General features: G+C 49.1%; 1 protein-coding gene across 1 annotated transcript in view; it reads right to left on the bottom strand.

Annotated features, from left to right (window-relative positions):
• The window catches only part of CDH22 (cadherin 22), a 139,430-nt gene that overhangs the window by 54,544 nt on the left and 72,305 nt on the right, over positions 1-12,581 (bottom strand). Inside the window, exon 4 of the mRNA XM_023197094.1 lies at positions 3,507-3,626. Within this exon, the coding sequence (XP_023052862.1) occupies positions 3,507-3,626 (120 nt within the window). The remainder of the gene's footprint in view (positions 1-3,506; positions 3,627-12,581) is intronic.

Below are 12,581 nucleotides of genomic sequence, written 5' to 3' on the forward strand. Positions count from 1 at the left end.
GACCTCCCGAGTAGCTGGGATTACAGGCACATGCCACCAAGCCCGGCTAATTTTTGTATTTTAGTAGAGATGGGGTTTCACCATGTTGACCAGGAGGGGGTTCACTCCTGACCTCAAGTGGTCCACCTGCTTTGGCCTCCCAAAGTGTTGGGGTTACAGGCGTGAGCCACGGTGCCCGGCTGTGATGTCTTTATCTAAGTCCTTCCTCTACATTAGGTTTCGTCCTCACACTCGTCACTGCTTGACATTATGTTACATGTGTACATGCTCATCTTCTATATTCTCTACTTCAATAAAAGTGCCATGAATGCAGAGCCTTAGATTTGCCTACTGCTGCATTCCTAGTGCCTAGAACAGAACCAGGCACATAATAGGCACTCAATAAATTGTTGAATGAATGAGTGAACTGTGCCATTGAATTCTCACAACCATCACATGAGATGGGTATGACTCTCCCCTGCGCGCATGGGGAAACTGAAGCTTTAAGAGCCCCAGCCATTCTTGGAGCTCCACACCTGTATTTCACATGGCCTGCTAGAAATTCTAGATGTTTCTTTCCCTGTTTTCTCTCATCTTAAAGCCAATATAGTTAAAGCTGAATTATTTAGCTCTGCATCAGATTCCAGGGCACATTCACTCATTCCTCTGCTCTAGTAGCTTTCTTAATTTACACTCCTCCTGTTTCTGTTGGTGGTACCCCTTGCCTAGATGAATAAATCCTACTACGTGGAAAGAAACTCTGCCTCCTCCCTCAACCTAGTCCTGCAGATTCGTGTTGGCCCCCAAGGTTTGTCCTTTGCAGGATCTTACTGCCACCCCCATTCTCTCTTCTTGGCATCTCAATCAATCCTCCTACGAATTCTTCATCATCCCTGGCCTCCTAGCTAGACAGGTAGGTTAAGGAGTCTGAGCGAGTGTCAAGAAAGGGCGCAGGCTTTTGGTTTTTGCCCTTTGGGACTCTATGCTGGGCATCCTGGGCTCTAGGGCCTCCCTGCCTCCAATTCCTGCCTCTGAGCCAAGCTCTGTAGCAGCAACCCGAGGGGTCTTGTTAAAATGAAAACCAGAGCATGTCATTTCCTTGCTTAGAAGTCATCAGTGAACCTGCACTGTCGGTGACGAGGAGGGGAAACTGGCAACTCTCACACGTGGCTCATGGGAGTGTCGTCTGGTACATTTTGGCATTATCTATCAAGATTCCAAATGCATGTGCCCTTTGACCCAGCTTCTCCACTTCCTGAAAATTATCCTGCAGATATACTCACACGAGCACAAAATGATGTATGTGTGAGGTTATTCACTGTAGCATTGTTCGTTGTAGCAAAAGATTGGAAACAGCATAAGTGTCCACCGGTAGGGGACTGGTGAAATAAATTTTAGTGTATCCATAACACCCATTAAATAAGAGAATGAGGAAGCTCTTTATGTACTGATATGGAATAATCTTCAAGATGTATTGTCAAGTGAAAAAGGCAAGCCGTGTGTATAGTGTGTTTATAGCTACCATTCATGTAAAAAAATAAAACAAATACATGTACCTTATTTTCTTGTACATGTACAGAATAGCTCTGGAAGATGCATGAGAAAATTACATTGGCTGCCTTGGGGATACAGACTGGGTGGCTGGGGGACTGGATGGGGTGAAGAATTGCTACTAAATGCCTGTTTGGACTTTTTGAATTTTGAACCTTGAGATGTATTGTCTATTAAACATGACTTAATATTTTCGAGTGAATGAGTCTAAGATCTCATAGGATATATACACCAAGTGGCTACCTTTGGGGCTGCAATTACTGGGGATAGGGAGTGGGAAGCACTCTCTTTTCCTTTCTTTTTAGCATTTCTTTAATGTTTGAATGTTTTCTAAAATGTATTTTGTGGGGAGAAAAAAATAACGAAGATACTTTGTGTGAGAAAATACAATTATAACTGTGCTCATGGATTGGAATCCTCTCCCTTCTCCCCCTGACAAAAGAAACACACAAAGAAAAACCCAAAACCCAAATCCATCAACTCCCCCCAACCCTACTTCCCAGCTTTGCCCTTAGAATGAAATGCAAGCTCCTTAGCCTGGCTCATACCAGCACAGTCAGGCCCCTGCCACCCTCTCGATGTCACCTCTCAACAAACCTGATTGCCCAAGCCTGAACTGCTTACAATTCCCCTCATGCCCCCAGGCTGTTCTGCTTCTCCCAACTTTGGCCTGCACCATACCCTCTACCTGGAATGCCCTTCTCTGAAATCTTGCTCTGGCAACACCCTCCTCCTCCTCCTCCTTCTCCTCCTCCTTCTTCCTCTTCTTCTTGACAGGATCTTGCTCTGTTGCTCAGGCTGGAGTGTGATGGTGCCATCATAGCTCATTGCAGCATTTACCTCCTGGGCTCCAGCAATCATTCCACCTCAGCCTCCTGAGTAGCTGGGACTATAGGCACCTGTCACTATGCCTAGCTAATTTTTTCTTTTTGTAGAGATAGGGTCTTCTCTGTGTTACCCAGGCTGGTCTCAAACTCCTGAACTCAAGCGATCCTTCTGGCTTGGCTTCCCAAAGTCTTGGGATCACAGGGGTGAGCCACTGCACCCCGCAGACACTTTCTTATCCTTTTTAGATTGCTGCTACTGCATCCAAGAAGTCTTGCATCCAAATCCCCACATATCTGCCTGTCTTCCTGCCCCACAGGGCTGTGAGCCTCACAATGGCATCTGATAAACATTCTGTGCTGTCTGACATCTCATTCCCTGCCTTCACCCAAGCCAGGCCCCTCCTATCCCAGAAGCAGTGAGAGCACCCCGCTGGAATCGGCAGCCACTCCTAGCTGTGTGACCTCAAGTGAGTCACTTCATCTCTCTGGTCTTCAGTCTTCTTATCCTGTCCTCCTCGCACTCCCCCAAGGCTTCTCAGAGATTAGTCAGGTTCTAATGTCACAGTGAGTGAAGTGGGGGACAGCAGGTGGCCGTGCTGCACCATCGTTTGATGGTGTTGGGGGGATAAGCAAGAAAGAAGCCACTCTTCCTTAAAGGTCTCTGTGTCTTAAACACCCTTCCTTAAAGATGCCTGTGTTTTTCCATCAGGTCCTTAACAACTGCCACAGGGGCAGAGCTCTCAAAACTGCTGAAACCAGCCGTCCTCCCTCCCCTAAACTACACTTGTGACCCCGGAAGAGCTCACACGCCTGCTTCAACTTAGCTCCAAGGGCAAGCCGCTTAGTTCGGACTTTTGAGGTCCTTTTAGGGCACCCACAGCGGCTGCCTCCTGCCTTTCTGTTGCTCTTCCAGTTTTGGAAGAAACCCCCCATCCCATTCCTTTTCTGTTCCTCAGTCCTTCCCTCTTCCCGCCTGGCTGCCCTTCCCTCTCTGCGACCCTGGACTCCTGCTGTGCACAAGGTGCCCCCTGTGCTCCCCGCAGAGCTGCTGGGACAGAAGGCTCAGAACAGACGTCTGGGATGGTCCTCGCCCCGCCCCGCCCCTGACCCCGCCCCAGGCTCCGCCTCTGGCCCCGCCCTGCCCCTCACCGGTCTTGGGGTCCACGGTGAAGTGGTGCTCGCCGTCCAGCACGCTGTACACCAGCCGAGCGCTGCTGCCGTACGTGGGGTCATCCGCATCCGAGGCCATCACCTGCATCACCGACGTGCCTGGGCCCGGGGGACCAAGCGAGACAGGGGTCATCTGGGGCTGCCGAACTCGTTCCCCAACTTCGCCTCACCCCAGGGAAGCTGGGAGGGGAGACCTGCGGGAGGCCATCGAAGACAGCCCCTCACGGTCCCCATCCCCACTCTGAGCCCCAACCCTCTTCCTGTTTTGAGCCCTTTCTAGTGGCGCAAATGTGACCATGGAGTCAGATCTGGATTCAAGTCCCCTTGGGGTGGTTCCCAGCTGTAGGACTCTGGCAACGAAAGGCAGCCTCTCTGAGTCTGTTACCTCTTCAGCAAAGCGAGTTGAATCCTAGTGCTTGGTTCATTAGGTTGAGGGGAAGAATTCTAAACTCCCAGCACAGAGCAGTTCAGAGAAGTTTCTCAATATGGCAACAATCATTATTGCCAGTTACAGTCATCACAGTCAGTTGCAGCCAGGACTGGAAACCAGGACCTGACTCCCAGTGCAGGGGCCATTCTACCCACTCCAGCTCCTACTGATTCTTCAAGGGACTTCTGCCTCCTCTCCCCGCATCATGGCGGTAGGGGACAGCCCAGAGGGACAGACCAGTTCATCGGGGGTCAGAGGCCAGTGTCTCTTGGCCTCTGGCAGGAGACGGCAGTACCCAGCCTTCCCTTTGGAAAGTCGTTGGCTGCGGGCCCTGGTGCCCTCCTCGCCCCTCCCCCTGGGTGCCCAGACGGCCCACCCACAGACACACACACTTCTCCTCATGCTCTGCACGTAGACTGCTGGGGAGAGTATAAATTGGATAAAAGTCCATCAAACAGCAGCAATTAAGTTATTGATTTTCGACGCTGCCTCATTAAACTGCTAGCTTCTTTCGGTCTGTCCCAGAAATGGCTCTAATTTGACATCATGTTCAATTTGACGAAAGCAGGGCTTGGGACGTGAGGCTAGACCAGGTGGGGGTGGGGGTAAGGGTGGGGGAGGGTCACGTGGAGGGGCCAACGAAGCCATTGAGTCCACCCAAACCTTTCCAGAAAGAAGAGGGTGAGGTGGAAGACTCAAGAGTGAGTCTTGGGGGTTCAGGATATGACCCAAAGGGGAGGAGATGGAGACCCCACCTCAGGGAGATGCCCTGTGCTGGGTGCCTGCCGGTGGGGCCAGGCAGGCCCCTCTTGGGGCTGGGCTGGGCTCCCTGGGCCAGGAGGGCTGCATGCTGGGAGGTGAGGCCAGTTCACTGCCTGGTTAATGAGTGAGAATCTGGAAGTGCTACTGCAGCAATTCTGCTAAGCCCAGCCCGCCGCCCGCCTCTCCCGCCTCCAGCCCGGGGCCCTCTATCATTCCAGACAGACACATGTATTTATTTTTCACTCTTTTGCATTTCTCATTTCCCTCTGCAGGTTCCCCCTCCCAGCCACAGTCTCCTAAAATGTCCCTGCAATGCGCCTGTCTCTTTGGCCACTCCAGCTCCATGTCAACCATGTCAGAGTTACCCAGAGAAGCTGAGGAAGAGGGGTGGGCAAGTCCCTTCCCTCTGGATGCTGGTGCCCAGGGGTCTCCTACTCAGAGAGGACACAGCCCCAGGTGCCTCTTGCTGGTACAGAGAGAAGGGAAAGGAATTACGTCCTATTGAGCACTCATGACACACTGGCTTCGCCAGCCACTTAAATCCATCATCTCTAATCCTCATAGCATCTCGGAGATGCAGAATGGGTCCCCCCACCTAGTATTATAAAGGAGGAATCAAGTCAGACAGGAGAAAAGATTTCACTGAAGGCACAGAGTAAGGAAGTGGTGGGATTTGAACCTGGGACTCTGGGATGCCAAGTCCCTTCTGGGAAGCAGTGTCAGCACAAGTATAGTGACTTTGGGGACAGTGGTCTAGTGCACTGAGTCACAACCAGTGATGGCACTACCACTTATTAGAAGTTTGACCTTGGATCTGTCATGAACCCATTTGTGCTTCAATCTCCTCATTTTGCGAAACGAGGGTGGTAGTATTACAAATCTCCTGAGATCATTTTGAGAATTCAGTTTCCACATCCAGCACCGAGGACAGTGCCTGGACCACGCCAAGAGCCCAATAAGTGCAGGTTACTGTTGTCGTCTCAAGAGGCACAGCACGCCAGTACACAATGGCACAATTATGACTCCCTCACAGAGGTGCTGAAATGGGAGAAGATACATAAAGCATCAGGCTCATGGTGGGTGCACAATAACTAGTGGCTGTTGTAATTGTTATGAGAGAGGGTCTCCCTGTCACTCCCCCCGCATGTCCCTCCCACTCCCTGGGCAAAACACAATGCAGGGCTGAGTGACTCCCCAGAGACATGGCTGAGCGCTCTCTCTCCCTGGCTGCATCCCAGAGACTCCCGAGGGGATGATGGAATCATTTCCCCAATCCAGGATTCTTTATTGCAGCCATTACAGTTAATGCCGACACGAGGGAATGGTAAAGGGTCAGTGATTCACCACTGGTTTCCCAGGCCCCAGGGGAATGGCTTCCTTGGGCCACACACGCCCTCCCACCTTCTTTAGAAGTCAGCAGCTCCCCAGAATTGGCCGACAAAAGGGTGCCAAGCTTGTAGCTACTGTGGGACCACCTCGGGGGGGGGTTCCACAGGTTCAGCAGTTTATATTTCACAGTGCCCCATCATGTCCATTCTCTCCTGCAGACTTCACACCAGCTCTGTGATATAGATGCAGTGGTTTGTTGGTGAGTCAGCTCTGAAGGGTGAAGGGGTGGGGAGGAGTGCCCTGCTTTGTAATGTTTGCTGATTTCCGTGGTGTAAATATTCTCACCATGACCCAGTTTCAAGCTACCAACATGATATCAACTGGCCCACAAAACTCCTGAAAATCGAAGTGTGGCTCTCATGAGCTGGTACGAGCTGACTCCAGCACACCCCTGCCCCGTTCCTATTTCACAGCTGAGGAGACTGCTATGCACAGTGAAGGGTGCAAACATGAATTAATAATGAAATCCATTATGAATTATGTATCATTATTCAATAACTGATAAAGATAGTTTCCATTTATTAAATAACAACTTTGTACTAGATACTATGATATAAGCCCTTTTTGTATATGATAGAATTTACAAAACAAGGCCTTCAGATAAGCTTTTAATATTTTCACTTTAAAGAGGAGGAAATGGAGGCTGAGTGAAGTTAAGTAATGAACCTCTTAGTGTTTCCATTTCCTCATTAGTGAGACGGGTAAGAATACTACCAAACTCGTGGATCACTGTGAGAACTCAGATTTCTATGCTCAGCACCAAGGACAGTACCTTGACAAGTTCACCTGGTGCAGAAGAGAGGCAGGTTTCAAACCCATGTGGATCTGATGTCAAAGCCCACATATATCCTGCCTTAGAAGTAGGAGGAGGGGCTGCTTGGAGTAGAAGTAGATAGGTGGGAGAGAGAGAGAGGGAAGACTCAGACACAGGAGCAGGGGAGAGCAGAGGAGGGGAAGGACAGGAACTGGGTTTAGATTCTCCCTCTCCTACAGCTGGTTCAAGCCCAGACTTCCAGAAGTAGAGCTGGGACTGGTTGACGGGAGCGGGCTGCTGTCCGTGGTGCTGCCGCCCAGCCCTTCTGCTAAGTGGTGGTTAGGGGCCTAGGTCCAGGCTGGAATGGGAAGGGTTGCCCAACTGATTCTTGGCTAAACAGGATCTCAGGGCCCATGGACTCATGTGGAATGTTAGATATGGAAAGGCTGGTCCTTGAAGAGCACAAAAACTGAGCTTCTCAACTTGGCAGCATATTAGAATCTCTTGAGAACTTTAAATAACATTGATGCAGAGCCCCATCCCTGACCAAGTAAATAGGACTCTTGGGGAGGAGCGCAGGCAAAGGTATTTTCACAATCTCCAGAGTGCAACTAAAGTGCCTCTCGGTCTAAAAACTGATGCCCTAGACCCAACCCCTCACTGAACTGATGAGGAAACTGAGTCACAGAGGGGCTCATGACTTCCCCAGGGACACATCATTAAGTAAGCAGTAGGGAAAGATTCAAACTCAGGTCTGCCTAGCCAGCATGCTGCCCTCCTGGACTAATTGAGCCTGTTCTGAGACTGACACCTGGAAGGAAGCAGGTAGGATGATGTTGCCACCAAGTCATCAGAGCTCTTCCCAGCTGAAGTCAGCATGAGAAGTCGGACACTCTTGAGAGGAGATGCCCCTCACATCTCCATGGAGACTGGGTGGGTTTTGGCATCACAGAGTCCTGGTTTCAAGTCCCACCACTTCCTCACTCTACACCCTCAGTCAGATCTTTTACCTTTTCTGATCCATTTCCTCACCTGTAACATTAAAGGGTGCCCATTCTGAGTCTCTGAGCTGCTATGAGGACTAGAGATGATGGATTTAAGGACCCAGTGTGTTGTGGGTGCCTAACAGAGTTCATTCCTTTCCCTTCTCTCCATATTATCAGGAGGCACCTGGAGCTGTGCCTCCCTGAGTAGGAGACCCCTGGACACCAGCATCAGGAGGGAGGGGGCTTGCCTACTCCTCATCTCTGGGTTGTTCTGACTTGGTTTGTTGTGGAACAAGAATTGGAATGTGTATCCTGGATCCCAGGCCAGAATTCTTTCTTTTCTTATCCCTTAATCCTTGCTATCTGTGAGGTGCAGTTGAGGCTCCAGACTCAAGTTCCAGAGCCCCCCAGGAGGAGCCCCCCAGCTGGTTCTGGGAGTGGATGGTGCTGCATGGAGTGGAGCTCAGGGATTATGACATAAATTCTCATTCCAGCCCTGTCCTTGGCTTTGTGTGGCTGTGGGAAAATCTTCCCAATCTGATTGGGCCTCAGTTCCCCTTCTGTAAAAATGGAGATAACACTTTATCATTCGTGCCTCCCTGGGTGTGGGAGACCCCTTAATGAGAGAAAGAGATGAAGCACTTTGGAAAAGAACAGAGTTCTCAGCCGAGGTGACTACGTGTCATTATTATGAAGACGTTTGTAATTATTACCATCCTGCCTCTTCCCTACCTCCTTTCGCCACCCCACTGGGCCTGGGGAAACCCTAGGCTCACATTTAGCTTCTCAAACATTTATAAAAAATGAATCCCACCCTGCTGCTGCCAGCACTGTGCAGAATGCTTTCTATTAAAAATTAAAAACCACTTGTCGAGTCTCTGGGAATGCTCAGATTACACAGGAAACAAGCCCCCTCTCAACATCCACCCCTGCTGCCCTCCTCCCAACTCCCTCTTCTATCATCACTTAGAATATCGGCTGGCTGGGCTGGCCTTGACCCTGCTTCCAGCCTCCCAGCCAGGGCAGCCTAATGCAGATGAATGACACACAGGAGATGCAGGAAAGTGGCTGCATGGGAGGAGGCAGGTCCAGAGACAAGTGACAGAGAAGGCGGCACAGACAGAGGGGTCAAGAAAGTGGGTAAGAGACAGAGAAAGGAGGCTCAGAGGGACAGAAGTCTGTGGGGCAGAGACAGAGAGAAAGCAGTAGAAACACAGAGGAAACCAGAGGAATCTAGAAACAGAGACAGAGCAAATAGAACAGAGACAGCGGTACATACGGAGCAGGAAGAGGGGGCACAGCAGGTGGAAGAACTAGGAGAGGAAGGTGAGGTTTGGCCTGGTGGGGTGAGGGACCTCCTGCATTGCAAGCACCTTCCTCTAGAGTCTCCAGGGAACGCAAAACACCCTCCCCTCCTCACCCTTTCTTTCCTTATGGATCCTGGCCATGGACTTGCCCATCCAGGCAACCCCTGAGTGTGTGTGTGTGTGTGTGTGTGTGTATCTGCTATGTCCTCCTGAGAGAGAGCACTCTCTTACATCCCAAACTGAGATCCACAAGCTCTTCTGTCCTCTCAACATTTACCAGGCCCTCTGTTAGGCAGTCCCGTGACTTTGTTTGTTTCGGACTGCAACGTTTTAAGTATCTGTGATAGCATCCTTCTACCCATGGCAGAAAGCAAACATTTTTGCTTATGATTCAGTTCCATTCATTCTCTCAACATCTACAGAGTACCTGCTATGTGCTAGACCCTCAAGGGCAGGATGGTAGCTCTATCACCTTTGCACCCTAATGCCGCGTGGCCACAGGGCCTGGCATACAGAGAGTGCTCATATTTGTTGAATGATTTGTTGATGGAAAAGACGAAAAGAGACAGGGATGTATTCGTCCCTGTCCAGATTACCTGGGCCACAGGGCCAACTCCTGAGGGCCAGGGCCTCTGCTCCTGTCTGCTGCTTCTCCCCACCAGAAGCCTCCTGTCCTGTTCCCCCCAGCCCGGGTGGTGAGAGCCAGTGCCGTTGCTAGGCAAGGAGATATTGCACGTATAGATCTTCCTGGACTTTAATTAAAAACATCTTTAGAAGTTGTCTCTGCAGAGACCAGCGATTGATTCCTGGCTTGGGCCTGCGGGCTGCTGAGCTACACTCTCTCCAGCTATAGATGGGACAATTGGAGGCTCCCAGCCTGCTGCTGCCCTCTCTAAATGACATCCTTGGGGAACACACTCCTTCCTGCCTTCCTCCTTTCCTCTCTCTTCCCCCAAGCACTGAATTTAAGAATCAGATAGTGTGCTCTCCCAGTTTTACTTTCCTTCCCCTCTTGAGCCTCAGTTTCCATAGCTGTAAAATGGGGATGTCAGTACTTAACCCAAGAGAGTCCCTAGGAGGCTGAAATGAGATTAGGGATGTGAAAGTGATTTTCAAGCTGCAAAGTTTTGTGCAAGAAATGGTTGCGACTCTTTCCTCAAAGAAAGCTATGGATGCTGAGCCAAGGAACTCAGGTTCTGGTTTCCACTTCTGGGTCTAGTTCTGACTTCAGCTCTTACTGTGGAACCTCAGAAAAATCACTGCATTTATTTCTGTATCAGTAACATGAAGACACTAATACCGATCCTGCTTATTCCCCAGGATTGTGAGAATAGAGAGAAATAGCTCTGCGAAAGCAGGGCTTGCTGATAGCTATTATTTAGTAAATATCCAAATAAACGCAGGCTGTACTACCAAACAGTCTTTTCCCATCTATTAAAGATGCTGCTCACAGAGGAATTGAAATACATGGAAAAGTGCCCATTTCCACATTCTGTTGCGCCCTAATCCCATGGTCTGGCAATGTCAATTCTATGGCATGTGCGCTATGACATTCTCCTTCCTTTGCCCATGGCAGACATCACCAATCCATCATGGCATTCTTTTCTGCCAAGGCTGAATGAGATCTTAGACTCCTTCGCAATACAGCCTGACAGTCACTACCAATTGATCTGAGTTAGCACAAGAGATGAAACTGATCTGCTACCACTTTGAGGTGAGGGGTGGTCTTGCTCATCTGTGATCTCCACATACCTAGCAAAGTGCTATGTACATAGTAGGCCTAATATGTGTTTACTGAATTAAAAGCAACTACTTCTCTATCCTCTGCGGGGCTATGTATAAAATAGGTGCTAATAAATGTTTGCTAAGTTGGGTGACTCATCTTTGCAAGCCCTATAGAACCAAGTACATTGGAGGCCTTGTGTATAATGGGTGCTAATAAACATTTGTGGATTTAATTCAATTACTTATCTTTACATCCCCTGCAGTGCCCAGAATAAAGTAGTGGTTAGTAAATGCACATTGAATTGAATTTATCATTTCTGTCTTTGGTATCTTCAATAGTGCCAGGCATAGTATCTTGCACCAGGTTGACATGAATAAGTAGGAGGAGTTGAGCTGGGTGTGGGAGACCTGTGAAATCCTCTTGCCGTCCCATGGTCAGGTTGTGACAGCCTAGGGAAGGGGTGTGGCTCCCTGACACTGAAAGAATGTCTAGTCCAGTTCTTCTGTATTAAAACTTACTCCCTGTTGACATATTCAGCCTCAAGCTGTAAATTCCCTCTCTCTGCTGCTGACTTCCAAAGTTGTATCTTTAGCCTCATCTCTCTCCTGACATCCAGACTCATAGATCCAACTGTCATCCTGACATTTGAACTTGGACGTCCAATAGACACCTCAATCTTAACTTGCCCAAGAATGAATTCTTAATTTACTCTGTAAACTTGCTCTTCCTGGAGCAGTCCCCATCTCAGCCACAGTAGCTCCATCCATTCAGTTGCTCAGGCCCAAAACTTCAGCATCATCCTTGTCTCCTCCGCCTCTTACTCCCCACATCCAATCCCTCACAAACCCTGTTGGCTCTACCTTCAATGTACATCCAGAATTCCATCTCGTCTCACCATCCACACTAGTCCAAGTCACTATCACCTCTTGCTGCACTATTGCAATTGCTTTCTCATTGGCCTCCCTACTTCCAACCTTGCCTCCTACAGTCTGTTTTCAACATGGCGGCCAACAAGTCACTCTTTTAAAATATAAGCTGGATTCGATTACTCCTCTGCTCTCCGTCTCACTCAGAGTACAACCAAAAACCTTTCAATGGCTACCAAGTCCTGCGTGATCCATTGTCTGAGGTATTCAGACTCCAGATATTCTCCCACTTACTTCTCCTCAGACACAGACCTCCCTGCTATTCCTCAAACATGACAAACATGCTACGCCTCAGGACCCTTGCACTTGTGGTTCTCTCTGTCTGGAACATTCTTCTTGTAGCTTAGTGGTTGTCAAAGTATGGTCTCCACACCAGCAGCATTAGGGAGTTTGTTAGAAATGCAGACATTTCTAACAGCCCAGACCTCCTGAGTCAGAAAGGCTGGGGGAACAAGGGCAACAATTTGTGTTTTAACAAACCCTCCAGGTAATGTGGATGCACAAAAAAGTTTGAAAACCACTTTTTGACTGAGCTCCTTGGTTCCCTTCCTTCAGATCTTTATTCAGAAATGTCCTGTTTCAGAAAGAGAGGCCTTCCCTGACCCCTCTGTCTAAAATAGCACTCCCCCAAATTGCTCCTAACTCCTTTACTCCTTTATTCTGCACAGCACTCACACCATCAGGCATATTAATATTCATTATATATATATATATATATATATATATATATAGAGAGAGAGAGAGAGAGAGAGAGAGAGAAAGAGAGAGAGAGAG

Source organism: Piliocolobus tephrosceles, chromosome 20 (genome assembly GCF_002776525.5).
Source record: "Piliocolobus tephrosceles isolate RC106 chromosome 20, ASM277652v3, whole genome shotgun sequence".
NCBI classification, from domain to species: domain Eukaryota; kingdom Metazoa; phylum Chordata; class Mammalia; order Primates; family Cercopithecidae; genus Piliocolobus; species Piliocolobus tephrosceles.